A 14,634-nucleotide genomic window follows, 5' to 3' on the forward strand; every position below is an offset into this window, starting at 1 on the left:
GGACTGAGCCTTTAGTTATGTAGAGGTGATGCGGCTGAAATCGCTGCCAGAAAATGAGTCTTTGTTGTGTAGAATGGTTGACTGAACCTTTTGTTATGTAGATGTGGTGCGGCTGAAATCGCTGCCAGGAATGCTCCAAATATGTGTAGTTAAATCTTTTTTGCATGGTTAATAACACAAGTTGCTTGAATTTCGGGAGGCTTGAGCTGGTTTAGATGGGTGTCGTTTATTTATATACTTAACCAATTGCATTGAACTCAAATGGGCTGAGGGTCAGTCAAACGATGGTTTTCTGCACTGCAGCCACCCTTGCCAAATGTCTGCCTCGTGCCTGCTCTGTGTGAGAGAGAATCGATATAATGTAATAACAAAGGGATATGTGTGTTTATATCTGGATGACCACATGTACTTCTTGACGCACATGCAAAACATCACGGTCGCTAGAATGACGTTCCAATGCTTTATTATCCTGTAATGGATATCGTTGTCAAACCAGGGTACAAATTCAAGCCCTTGCCAGGGACAGTGCTGGATCACAGGAATGCACCACCCCCACCATCATGTAAAAAGTGCATTAAGACTCGGTGAGACTTTTATTGATGTGTGTGTTTCTTGTTGTCTGCCGTGATGCAGGATCTATCTGCGTTGCTAACATGGGCATCGCAATGCTGGAACCCGCCCTTCCCATATGGATGATGGAAACCATGTGCTCACCTAAGTGGCAGCTGGGTGCGTTTTTATTAAGCACCGAAGCACATTCAAATGTCATCTCTCATCGTTCGTCTGTGATTACGGCCTTTGTGCAGCGCATATGTCCTCGTCATGAGCACCGTTGGGCCAAGGATAAGATCGTAAGGACGGCACTTGCTCAATAAAGCATGTGGGAAACCTAACGCTTCATACGCCACAGGTCAAATAGGGAGAACGTGGGTTCCGATCCTTTACGTAGCCGCACAAAGCAAATCCCAACGTGGTAGGAGATTATGGCGGTGACAGATGTACTGCTTCAATGAGTGTGAGCCAGCTTAAAGGCGACACGATATTCCAACCCACCATCAGTCGGTCATCATTCATGAGTAGTGTATGACAATGTGTGGGCAGTGATCAGTCTCTTGAATTATAATAGCATGTTTAACTCCTAAGATTGTGTTTTAATTTATATCCCACTTTCACATGTACAGTACGCATGATGTACGCACTACGGGGCTTATTCATCAGGAATTAGGCATGCCATTACGTAAAACTGTATTGCGCCATACATGTTAAGTTTGCCTCCACTGAATACTAGCTCCTTGGCATATGGATCAGACACACGGACAGTGACGCATCGCTGGAAGGGATGATAGCCGATGGATGGGACTGGCGACAGAATGGTAGCTAAAGGACGACACACGGCAGAGAGGACGACCACCATATAGAGATGGAGCGATTAGATCAGCTGGTTTGTGGAAATGAGTTGAATTGTGGCATCAAGTTGTTGTATCGCCCTGGCATGGAAAGGCATGCATCCAGCAGTGGATAGATAATTGCGGATGATGATGATGATGATGCTGGTGATGAATGCTCCTTTGCCTTAAAGTCTCATTCTGTAATAATTGTCAATGAGTTTAAATCATTGGTGAATTATTTTTCCACTCTGGTTCAGAGCAGGTGGAGCATGCTTTGTTAGCAGCGATGTTATGTTAGCAGCTGCATTCAATACAGGGCAGTTGCAAGGGATGGCCGATCCTTGCTGTTGTCTATGCTGCATTTTCCCTTTAACCTGCAATCTTCTAGAGTTGCTCTGGAAACCAAAGGACAGGATAATGAAAACAATTGTGATATTAAAAAAAACTATGCATACGGCACTATTCATATTTCGTGACACTGCACATAAAGTCACGTAGAAGGGAAATAATAAAATAATAAAAATAAAACATAATAAAATACAATTCTCACGACGTTTCGGCCACAACGCAAGCAGCCGTCCTCAGGTGAAGAACAGGTCTGTCGGAAAGACAGCGTCTGCCGCTAATTATTTTATTATTTCCCTTCTACGTGACTTTGCCGAAAGAACCAAGAAGATGAATCCTTGCAGTTACGAAAGCTTTAAATCGAAAAATACACTGCACATACATAGCACGGTTGGATTAATACAGTGCTAAAGAAGTGCAAAAAATTACAATACTAAATCCTGACTATTTTATACTTTACACGTTTTTCTTTACGAAGTCTAATATTATTTGCTCATAATTATTCGTCTTAATGCGTGGTACTGCTTTGTAAGTGGAGAATTGTTATTGATTCGTAAACATGCTGGTGATACAACTTAAACTTTTTTACGAGGAATCACGTCTGCATTAACCACAATACTTGTGGCCAGAAAACAAAAAAAAAACATACTCTGATAATATATGTATTGTCCTTGAAACTGATTGGTCCACACCAGAGACAGCTTTCTTCGTGGCCTAGTCTCAAATGGAGTTAGACCATTTGAGACTAGGCTCAAAGACAATGCATATATTATTAGAGTATCATCTTGGTACTGGCAAAAGAGGTCCCAGGAGGATGCTGGTGATTTTTTTCCTCCCCAAAATAACAGTTAAAATGTTCAGTGTTGATTAATGTTGTTATTCTAATAAGCTTGATCCATTTTTGAGAGACAATCTGTTGCATTTCTTTATTCAGCAACAGTATGTTGCTATCATATTAATACATGTCTGTTTGTGTGTGTGTGCGCTTTTGCAGGAGTTGCTTTCATTCCAGCCAGCATCTCTTACTGGATAGGCACCAACATATTTGGACCTTTGGCTCACAAAATGGGAAGGTAAGGCATTCAAACGATGTGTAAATTTGCCCTGCCTATGACAAAATCACCTGGAATAATCATAATTATCATAGTAATTTTAACATGCAGTGGGTGGAGTCATTGAGGAAGTGTCTGAAACAAGATTTTTATTTTTTAACAAACTTCACTTCACATGCCACACCACAGTACGCCAAAATAACTCCACACGCAATGTATGTTTGTTGTGCTTCTTTAGCACCGTATGTAGCAGAGGTGTGGACTCGAGTCATGCGACTTGGACTCGAGTCAGACTCGAGTCATGATTTTGATGACTTCAGACTCGACTTGGACTTGCCTCATCTTTGACTCGACTTGACTCGGGACTTGAGAGCAAAGACTTGAGACTTACTTGTGACTTGCACAACAATGACTTTGTCCCACCTCAGAGGTGTGGACTCGAGTCATGCGACTTGGACTCGAGTCAGACTCGAGTCATGATTTTGATGACTTCAGACTCGACTTGGACTTGCCTCATCTTTGACTCGACTTGACTCGGGACTCGAGAGCAAAGACTTGAGACTTACTTGTGACTTGCATAACAATGACTTTGTCCCACCTCTGGTATGTAGCCAACCGTGCTAATTGGAGGTTATTGACACATTCGTCAATAACACTGTGGCCTTAAAAGGAAAAATATATAAAACGTGACGTTTTGGGAAATGCCCCTTCTTCATAACGCCATAAATAGAGAGACCTGAGAGTCAAACAGGGCCTGAGATAACACTTTGCACCATGGGACCTTGATAAGAATTACATTTAATAATTGTTTCCTGATGAACTGATTTTTTTTTATTTTCATAGATATTGAGTAACAGTCATAACCTGCAATAATCTAAAATGTATTACACCATTAATTAATTTGTATTAAAAGTAAAATTATAACATTTGCAAGCATATTGCAGTTTGGGAAAAACTGTTGCAGTGTGGTCTCGAATAATGTACAGAACACATAAATATAATCATTCGTATCATTCACTTAGTGACACGAATGCGAAGTAAGTTATATTAATTATGGTCATGCTTAGATGTTATGACGATTGCTAAACAGTCAAATGAGGATAGAAGCCTTGTGTGTTCGTGCGTGTGTGAACGTGTGAGCGTGTGACCCATCGCTATGTAAACAAACGCACTTAAATTGAATCGACGCTCTCTACCTCAGTGTGAAAAATGTAAGAGAGGGCAAAGTAAGGCAACAGAAGACTTCACGTACATGTAAGACAGAATGATGTTCCGTAAGATATAAAGCCAGACCTCTAACCACGTAGCTTCCCTCCAGCCCAGGGTCACAGAGTAAATCGTTACATAACAAAATGAAAATGCTGCAATTGTGTCATACCAGCTCACATTCTCATCTGAACGGATGCCGCCCGAATGAGGCACACCTTGAGCAGGTCACCAACTTTCGTGGCCCAACCAATTAACTGTCGGAGCTTCCTGTGACGTTCAGTTCCAAACACAACAAACACTTCATCGACCAATGGTATCCTTAAGCTGGCGTGGTCAATTTCTCAGCCCGTGGCTGTCTCTCTCTCTCTGCTGCAACAAACCCCGGTGGGTTTCATCTCTCGTAAAATTCGTTTAAAACGTCGGAACGATTTGTGTGTGCTTCACAGCTGCCTCCGATGCGGTCTCTATGCTATACCCGCGCGCGTTTGCCTGCCATGTTTATTCAGGAACCGAAGTGAGTGGCTCATTTCGGTTCCTGAAGCAAGCGCACAGCGTGTGGAAGCGAAACGTCGGACGTGATGACGAGCAACACTGCGTCGCGATGTCGGAACCCCATTTGGAGAGCTGAACTGTATAGCGCCACAGCGAAAAAACTACGCGGTACAAATTGTGCTTTTCTGTTGCTGTTTGAACGTCTTAAAACAACTGTTTTATTGCCGGAAAGGGTGAAAGCCTTTCCTTATATTTTGATAGACTGGCAAGAGAGGTACCATGATGTAGCTGCTCACCCCGAGCTCTCAATGCCCTGATAGTGGCATTGTCTTTGTGCTGGACGCCTTTTGGCGTCCTCCGGTCTAACACTGTTTGAGACGAGGCTCTAAAGAAAGCTGTCTCTGGTGTGGACAAATCAGTTTTAAAGACAATGCACATACTGTCAAAGCATGTTTTTTGTTTGCACGTTCACCACAAGTACGTGTGGTTAATGCAGACAAGATTCTTTGCAAAAGGTTTCTGTTTGGTGTTTTAACATCTTAACACAACTGTTTTATTGCCAGAAAGGGTAAAATCTACGCGGTAAAAATTGTGCTTTGTTTGCAGGTGGCTGTGTGCACTGATCGGAATGGTCGTAGTAGGAATCTCCATAATCTGTGTAAGTCGTTAACATTCTTTTTGTTTGCTTCAACGTTTGTACGTAGAGTTTATTCAGAGTAAGCGAAGCCTGTTTCTTTAATAGCGTTCGACCTTGCTTCTGCCACTCTGTGTTTCTCTCGCACTGCCGTCAGGTCCCGCTGGGCAAGACAATTTACGGACTGATTGTGCCAAATTTCGGTGTTGGCTTTGCAATCGGTAAGTTTTTTTTTTAATACAGGAGATCGACAAAATTTTAATGATGATGATGATAATAATAATAACACGGGCACATCAACAACGATAATATCAGCAATGACTCGCGTGACAAAAATACCAGTGAATTGTATAATTAATTCCAAACTTAATATAGCTGGAGTCGCAGGTTTATGTTCATTATGTTCATGCTTAGATGTTATGATGATAATCATGGTGAAGATGATAATGATGATGATGATAATAAGAATGGTGAAGATGATGATGCAGGAATTCATACTCTTTGGGTATTTCGGTAAAGTCACGTAGATAGAAAAATAAAAAAAAACATCACGACGTTTCGATCGCAACGCAAGCAATCGTCTTCTGCCTCAGCAGTCCGCCAGCTGTATTTTTTTCACCTGAAGACAATTGCTTGTGTTGCGATCGAAACGTCGTGATTTTTATTTTTCGATTTAAAGCTTTCGTGACTGCAGGGATTCCTATTCTTGGATATTTCGGTAAAGTCACGTAGAAGGGAAATGATAAAATAACACAAATTAAACATAATAAAATTATCACGACGTTTCGGCCACAACGCAAGCAGCCGTCCTCGGGCGAAGAACAGAGCTGTTGGAAAGACAGCATCCTAATGAGGACGGCTGCTTGTGTTGTGGCCGAAACGTCGTGAAAATTTAATTATGTTTAATTTTTATTATTTTATTATTTCCCTTCTACGTGCCTTTACCGAAAGATCCAAGAATAAATATGTCGTGATTTTTTTTTTTACCTTTCGATCTACGTGACTTTACGGAAAGACCCAAAGAGCACAATGATAATGGTGAGAGTGACAGCAGTTGTATTGGTGCTGATCCTTAATTGTGGCTCGCGTGGTCCAGGGATGGTGGACTCCTCCATGATGCCCCTCATGGGTTACCTGGTGGACTTGCGTCACGTCTCTGTGTACGGCAGCGTCTATGCCATTGCCGATGTCGCATTCTGCATGGGCTTTGCACTGGGTATGGCTCAGGGATGCTCCCCCACTCGCGTAACCTCAGCCATGCAAACATAACCCTTGTCATGTTCACTCACCGCCTCGGATAGCGCACCTCACCACGGCATAGATTGGTTTGTTGTACTTTTCCCAATTTTTTTTTCTTCTGATTGTGCCATCGGCGTACGATGCATTCAAAACATTGTCATGTTCAAGGCAACATGAATGCACGTAAAAGGTGGCGCTTCGAAAAGGTCACCGTCTCCAAAACACAGAGCGTTTGTGGCCACGTAACCCAAGCTATGGACCAGTCTGTGCTCCTTCAGTATGGGAGTAATATCAAAACTACACGAACTCTCTCCCTGAAGCCCCATCGTGGCTAGCGGACCTCGACGTTGGCATTTAGCTCCCGGACATATTGCCATCTTACCCATTGAACAGAATAGCATGTCTTGTTGGATGTATTTCATATTATGGACAGCATAACTCACGAGCCAAATGTTAATCGCGCAGCAATCATCATTGAGGCACTTCTCAGTGTGTGAGCTGAACGTGCGCCGGTGGCTAATCGTGGCATGTCCCTCTCTTTTGTTCGTGGCACTGGGATTACCCTTTTATTTTAGCGAGTGCCACACCACCAAAGCAAAACGTGTGACAGGCGAGTGCACTCACACGTGCCCTGAGAGGTTAAACAATACCTCGGTAAGCCGTGACAAGAGCAATCTATTTCAATAAATTAAAACTGCGACTCATTGTATCTGCCGCACCGATGGAAGGACGCATAGACGCCGATGGTTATTGCTGCGCCCGATTATTTCCGCAATCAGATTTTTATTTAAGTGCCACTACGGAGTCTATGCGATATTCATTAGAACTCTACGCTGTTGCGTGAGAATCACATTATCGGCAAATGCAACATGACCCATTGATACTTAAGTCACCATATATACCACGAGCGGTCTTATGACTTCTTTCCGGAATTCACACATCCATAATCCCGCTGCCGTGTCAACGCATGATAGCCAACGCTCACACAGCAGATCGTCTGTTACACGGCTGACCTGTCTTAATGTCATTGGGCAATAACTTGATGTCACCACGAACACCCTTTAGGTATTCGCCCGTAGATCTGTCATTCATTTGGTGGCACATCCGCATTGGGATGTGGTGTTTGCACTCAGGATTGGGAAGCAAGGGACATGCTGCGTGCTTCTTTACGAATGTACCTCTCATCTTCAGCCTTGATCTAGGCCTCGCCGCCTGTCGACGCAACATTCCATCTAGCATCTGCACACCAGCTGATCTCATTGCTCCATCTCCGTACTGGACGTCCTCTCTGGCGTGTCCCCTCCTTTAGATGCCGCTCAGCTGTTACTCTCTATCCCCTCCGACTTGCCGCCATCCAGAGTGATGTGTCCTGCCCAAGACACTTTCATCCACATTGTGCCTTATTCTCTCTCTCTCTCGGTTGTAATTTCAAGCATGCATTTTTCTCCACGCTTCGTTGCAAACTTTCCAGCTTTTAATCCCATTTGCATAGTCATTGTCCACGTTTCTTAGCTCATAGACCTTTTTCAAAATACACATTGAGTAGACACGTACATACTGTGGGTACTTGTCCCTGCACGTGATTCAGTGTGTGCGCTGCTATTTGTGTGTGTACGTGGGTCGAATGGCATGAAGGTTTGTTTGCTTGTCACTTCAATTCTTGGCTAACGAACGAACACCAGGCTGCAATTGGAATCTGTGCCTGGCTTGAGCATCACCTAGATTGACTCAACTTAAAATGCTTCACTTTTTTAAAGACCTCTTAACGTCTTAAATTGGAAGACAAAAGTGGCCCGGGCATGCTGCCACCAAACATTACACCGTCATGTGCCCTACCAGCCTTGACAGGGCCCAACAGTCTGGCAGGCTATCATTGACCACTGTCGGCTTTACAGTCACGCTCCATGAGAAGTAATGTACTTGTTTCACTGATGATGGGAAATATCTTTCATTGTTCAGGGTCAAGCATGAGACTAAAGCCATGTTGAGCTATAGGCTAATCCAGTCATTTGAGTGAAACCAATGAACTTGTCGTCCATAATTTTCGGATCGACAACATTTGAACATTTAAGTTTTTATATTTGGTTTTAAGTTATAATCATACGATTCAATTTTATCTGTGCCAAAATCCACCTTACTGTGCTTTCTGCAACAGTATGATGATGCTGCATATTCGTGTCTGCGATGTTTCCAGGCCCTTCCGCTGGCGGGGCTATCGCTCGCACCATCGGCTTCCCCTGGCTGATGACCATCATCGGGATAATCGACATCCTCTTTGCTCCGCTGTGCTACTTCCTGCGTAGCCCACCCGGCCGCGAGGAGAAGATGGTACGTTCCAAACGGCTCCCCCGTGCACCACTCGAATTGAGCGGTTAGCCAACATTTATCCAAGAACATCAATACCGCCATTTACTCAACACCAAAAACGTCAATAGGCATTTGACCGCAGCATGAATCAGACTTTTAAAGTGTGAAATTTCAAGCTGCCCCTATTTTGTCCAGTCCCCTTTATCTCCAATCGGAAATGTGCAGCGTTGATGTATACGCTGCTCCGTCGGATGTCATTAATGAAAGCAGATAGTCCGACACGTGACACTGTTTTACAGTTATAATATGTAGGCTACTTCCGTTGGGTGTTTAGCTCCAGCATATGGTATTATAGTAGTATTTGTTTTTCTTTTAGAAATTCCCTCGGCGCAATCGTCTGGTATACAGGAGGACGTGGCTTTGATCACGACCCTGACTCCTGCTGTATATTTGGAGTTTGCGTGTCTCTCTCTCTCCCCTTGATCGCGCTGGATGTTTATCTGGATCCTCCGGGTTTTTCGTTCCACATTTATAAACAACAGCACGCGTTTAGAGTATTTGGCTGCTAATAATTTCCACAAGATAAGCCACTTCGTTGACCTATCATTTGTGACCAGGTCGCTTCCGAAAAATATCTATATAACTCAGTGTGCCTTACCTGATAAAATAAAAAGTTTAGTTTAACAGTTTTAGTTGAGATAGTTACATTTATTAATACAATCCTTTTAATTCCTTTAAAAAAACTAAAAAATAATGCTAAAACACTTGTAATGACTGAAAAAATACCCCAAGCTAATATGCAGCCTAACTGCTGTTTAAAAATTAACAAAGATCTCCGATTGGTAGAAAGATGCCTCCACGGTGATTGGTCGGGAGGCAGACTTTTACATGGATTGGAGGAATAAGGAGGTTTGAACGAGATCGATCGGAAAACAGAGAGAGTATCCGTTAGAGGTGAAGGGCAGGGACTGTCTTAGGGAAAAACAAGGACAAGAAGGTTCGAGAAAGGGGGCTGAGGAATATGGAAGGAATATAAAAGGGGGGAGAGCACGAGGAGTGGGGAAGTTCGGAGGAAGTTACAAGCTGCAAGACAAGCACGAAGCCTCGGGTCCCGTATACTGGTAGGAACCACCTGGTTCCATCAGCCCACAGGGGATTATTGTGTCCGTCCGTCCGTCTTGCATCCAAAAATGGGAGGGGTGGGGCTGGGTGGAGAGGGGAGGGTGGGGAGGGGCTGGGTGGGGAGAGTGGGGCTGGGTGGGGGTGGGAGGGGTGGGGCTGGGTGGGGAGGGGAGCGGCTGGTCACCCCGTGGTGCCCTTATAAAACTCAACGTTTAACCTACTCACGCCGGCTTGTGCCCGCCCTCACAGTCAGCCATATTTGCGGAATACACCACGCCGCCGTTGACCCTGGCCATTGACCGAGCAACCCAACGTTCCTACCAGCTCCCTCCGCAAGAATGTGTTTGTGGCTGTGTCCAAATGAAGTGGCTCTTACTACATCGTCGTCAAAGTCGTTACACATGTAGTAGTCTTACAATTATGGGTGTGTGTTTAGTGTCAATAATGCGAACAGTAGTTGAGCAGGTGAGCTTATTGTTTCACAACAAAACTTAATTAAAGATTTTGACTTAAAACTTTCGTGACTGCAGGAATTCATATTCTCAGTTTTGTTCGGTAAAGTCACGTAGATAGAAAAAAAAAATGAATAAAAATTATAAAAAATAAAATACGAATAAAAACAAAAAACCACGGCGTTTCGATCGCAACACAAGCGGTCGTCATCAGGAAAAGGGGGGTTAACCTCTAAAGGCAAACTGTTTATAACATTTTATTTTATTCACTTTATTTTTTATTATTTTTCTATCTACGTGACATTACCGAAAGAACCTAGGAATATAAATTTTAAATATCCTCTGGTCGTAAACCTCTGAATATGCCATGCGATGTTGGCTTCTTTAGGGCCTCTTGATTCAGTTCTGTCGAATTGGACAACGTTATTCTCAACGCATCATGCAGACTATTCCCACCGATTGGATTTTGTTTTAATATGATATAGGTTTTTTTTATGGGTTCAGTCAAATCCACAACCGACTAAGGGGCAATGTACGGCGAACAGCAGAGGGCGGTGAAACAAACTGGACAGTCATTCTGCACGACGCTCGCACGCCTATGCCCCCCCCTCGCCATCACCAACCCACACTGGGCAGCATCGTGAATGATGGTCAAATAGTCGCCATGATCTGTACGGCATGGGCAGGTCCTCAGCACGTGAAATGTTGAAGGGCCGTAAATGCGTGTGAACGAGTTCAACTGTCCATAATAGAGGTGTTGTTAGCTTAAATCGTGTTAATATAAATGCGTCGTGAATCCCACTGCCACCCGACACAGCCAATTAGTGAGGTTTGTCACGTAAGCAAAACGTGCCAGTTAGTTTCTGGTTCAGCATACCGGTGTGTTAGAGAGTAAACCCACAACAGTTATATGTTCAACTAAGTACCATGCTGTTGTTTCATTCTGGAAGGTGCACTTTTACAATATCAACTTGTTTGTTTCCCGCCCTTCCAATTAGCAAGGTTGGCTACGTACGGTGCGAAAGAAATTCGACATACGTACATACATTTAGACCAAGCCAGAGTTTCTAATAACGTATGCTCACAATCGTTTGTTCGTGTGTCAACGTCACATTGACCCACTTGGGCATCGATGCCAATTCACAATGTGACAGTCGCAAGGGCCACTTTAGCCAACGCACGTGACAGGAGGTCATCGAAGGCATGCGACTCACCGCCACCATTTCTCACCTCGTATTGATATGGAGGTGACCCCACAACAGCCTGGGACTCGCAGGCTTCTAGGCCTCCGTGCCATGCTCCCAAGTCCCCTGAATGATTTCATAGTGACAAATAGTCTCTCGCGGTTATAAGATCTGCAACCAGTCCTCCAGACCTCCTGTAATTCCACGGAGGTCCAAGCAGTACCTGCCAGCTCGTGCCACATGAATGACAGCCTCTCCAATCGCCCGGCCCTTCTTCCCCAGTGAGTGTTCAGCCATTCCGTTTGGACAGCCGTGGCAATTGCGCATTGCTGCTGGAGGTTTTCGGATGTTGGGTTGGGGTCGGGAGGGAGGCTTGGTGGAGATCAGTCCCCAGGCTCCACCAAATGGCATTTGATTTATCGTGCATCTCTGTGTGCTCGCACGCAGAGCGGTGGCACGTGTGCTTAGCGCACTATGCTGCGAATCGGGTGACCTTAATTAAATTCCTGGCCACGGCCTTACATCAATGGCAGGCGGCAAAGTGGTATCTGAATCTGTCGCGGACCTCCCACATGATGATTCGACCTTAAATGTGTGCGTTCTGTGCAAATATCAGCACCGGGGAGACAAAGGCGGCCGGGAAATGGTACCGGCCACACCATCGTCTTCTCATGTGTCATGCCGACCTTCATAGAAGGTTGTTAACAGCACTCTGCCGCGACAATATACGCATCTGCGGTGAGATGTTGTTGGTCTCCGTGTATATATATATTTTTAAATCTTTTATATTAAGTTCACTTGCTTGCTTGCTTGCGCGCTTACGACCGTGCAAATCTTTTGGTCGTTTTTTAACCCACTTCCCGTGATCCAATCGAGCTGACATTTTGCACACAGACTCGTTGTGCGTGACAATTTATTTTAGTGAAATTTTGTTTCCAAAATTTTACACTTTTTAGGAAAAAATAAATTATATTTAATTACCAATTGCTTAATGGTGGCAGGCAATCATCTGACCCATAGGTGGCAGCCATCTCAAGCCAGAGGACGAGAGGACTCTTGCTGCCACGCATATAAAGGATTTATAGTGAAAAACGTTGTTTTTACGGGTTAATTTTTTTTACGTGTGTGTTTGTGTGTTGTATTGCGTGCAGTCCATCCTGATGAATGAAGAGTGCCCGGTTCGCACGCGCATGTACACGTCCCAGGGCAGCGTGAGAAGCACGGTGGACGGGGCACAGCCCGCTGGGAACGACGTCGGGGAAGAAGAGGAGGAGAGTGAGGAGTGAACCCGTTGAGTCCAAACGGTGCACACGTAGTGCATTAGTTTAAGCGACGCATTCATTGGATCGAACCGGTTTTACACAGCAGGGTAGGAGGATTTCACAAAATTACACCGAAAATTGCACCTCCAATTGGCACGGTTGGCTACGTACGGTGTGAAAGAAGTTCAACAGACATACATAGCCGTGGTTTCCCCCACCCCCTCCCACCGTAAGTTGTTTGCACTTCCTATGCTGCGTTTAAACTTTCTACGATATGTTTTTGTTACAAATGTTCTTTAAAACTCTTTAACAAATGCACTATAAGTCCCAAAAATTGTAAAGCTATCAATGGAACGCCAACGAAAAGGACAATCAATTAAAGTGTAAGAAGTTACGGGGACACCCAGACATAGCCGCGTTTGGCATGTATTTTAGCATCGTATCTCTTAAGAATTTTAAAGGACAAGCTGCTGCTGAGATCCACTGTGATCAGCCAGCCACGATGAAGTTACAAAAATCTCAACACGTTCGTCACTAACACTGCCTTATCAGGAAACATATATACAAGAGGTGACGTTTCAGAGCCTTCTTCAGAGCACATCATTAAATTAAGTTGCCCAGTGTTCGTGTGAACCGATGGTATCAGGCCGTTCACCAATAACTGCACACAAAATATTAATAATAATAATACGACATGTTACTTTGGAGTTAATTTTGGGAAAAAATTGCTCTGAGAATTATGAAAAACATATATTGTTTGGCCTGTTATACGGTAAACAATATAATGACTGAGTGTATTGCAAACATGTGACCCCTGCCATATGAGGAGTTAAAGGCCACTGGAAGAATACTTTGGGAAAAAAATAATCTCCGCACCCATTCCCTGACACACGGGATACTCTGCTGTGCAAGATTGCCGAACGGATTCTGTGTCTAATGACATGACTCCGAAAGCATAATTAGATTAAATTAGAAAAACTAAAAAACAATTTGAATTAAGATCATTGCCCCTTTATTAGTATTGTTTTCGATTATTTTCCATAACGTGCATCTGTCTGACAATGCTTGGCAAAACCTTTCGCGTTAAATACATTACATCTATGAGCAGACCTCTGCAGTTGAGTGTGCATACCAAAACAACGCTGTATACTATTCATAAGAAGCGCGTATGTGTTTTGTGCAAATGTATATTGGTGCTGCGTAGGTTTGTGCGATTTTGCTGCGTACCTCTCCGATACGTGTTCAGTTTGCGCCGCGTGTTGTTTGGCATGATGTCCGACGTTTGAGCTTCGCGCGCTGCGATATTGTACGTGCAACATTTCGCTCGCTTTCACGGCAAATGAGATCGGCAGAAAACGCCGGTCACGAAGAAGCTTGCCAGCAAGCGGAGCATAGTGTTGGACATCATGTCGAATTACACGTGGTGAAATTTGAAAACACATCTTGAGAAATTTGATTGGGGTTAAAATGCAACCGAAGATTAATCAGCAGCTGGGACAGATAAATGGGTTACTGCATGGAAGGTAATGCGCATTAAGCTCCCGTTTTCATGGGAACTACTGCTTCTAAATTTCCCTTCGCATGTGCTGAAGGAAATTAAAATGGCCCATGCGCCGGATACGTTGCTACGCGTTCAACGTTGGGCGATTTTATCTCATCGGCCCTATTGGTACGGCGATGTGAGGATATGCTGAACGCGACCCATGCGCACAGGAGGCATGCTCAGAGAATATGGCATTATATAAAAACATAAACTTGATTCTCAAAATTGCGAGCGGTTACTTTTTTTAAATATATATAAATAAAAACTAATAGATGCTGCTTTTTTTCTACAGAATTTATTTAAAATATATATCGCCTTTGTTTAAAATCCATTCGTCTTTATCTGTTCTTATCGATGTTTAAATGTCATGTCGGCCTGTAGCACAGCAATTTCCTTTCAAATTGT

The 14,634-nt window shown here is 43.8% G+C and overlaps 1 protein-coding gene across 1 annotated transcript in view; it reads left to right on the forward strand.

Moving 5' to 3' along the window:
- Positions 1-12,786, forward strand: part of LOC144718001 (synaptic vesicular amine transporter-like) — a 29,844-nt gene extending 17,058 nt beyond the window's left edge. The window contains exons 9-15 of the mRNA XM_078593859.1: positions 634-729; positions 2,728-2,806; positions 5,093-5,144; positions 5,278-5,341; positions 6,217-6,336; positions 8,554-8,687; positions 12,576-12,786. Of these exons, the coding sequence (XP_078449985.1) occupies positions 634-729; positions 2,728-2,806; positions 5,093-5,144; positions 5,278-5,341; positions 6,217-6,336; positions 8,554-8,687; positions 12,576-12,710 (680 nt within the window). The 3' untranslated portion in view covers positions 12,711-12,786. The remainder of the gene's footprint in view (positions 1-633; positions 730-2,727; positions 2,807-5,092; positions 5,145-5,277; positions 5,342-6,216; positions 6,337-8,553; positions 8,688-12,575) is intronic.
- Positions 12,787-14,634: the final 1,848 nt, after the last annotated feature.

The sequence above is a fragment of the Lampetra planeri genome, chromosome 4 (assembly GCF_965212315.1).
Source record: "Lampetra planeri chromosome 4, kcLamPlan1.2.h2, whole genome shotgun sequence".
Classification (NCBI taxonomy): domain Eukaryota; kingdom Metazoa; phylum Chordata; class Hyperoartia; order Petromyzontiformes; family Petromyzontidae; genus Lampetra; species Lampetra planeri.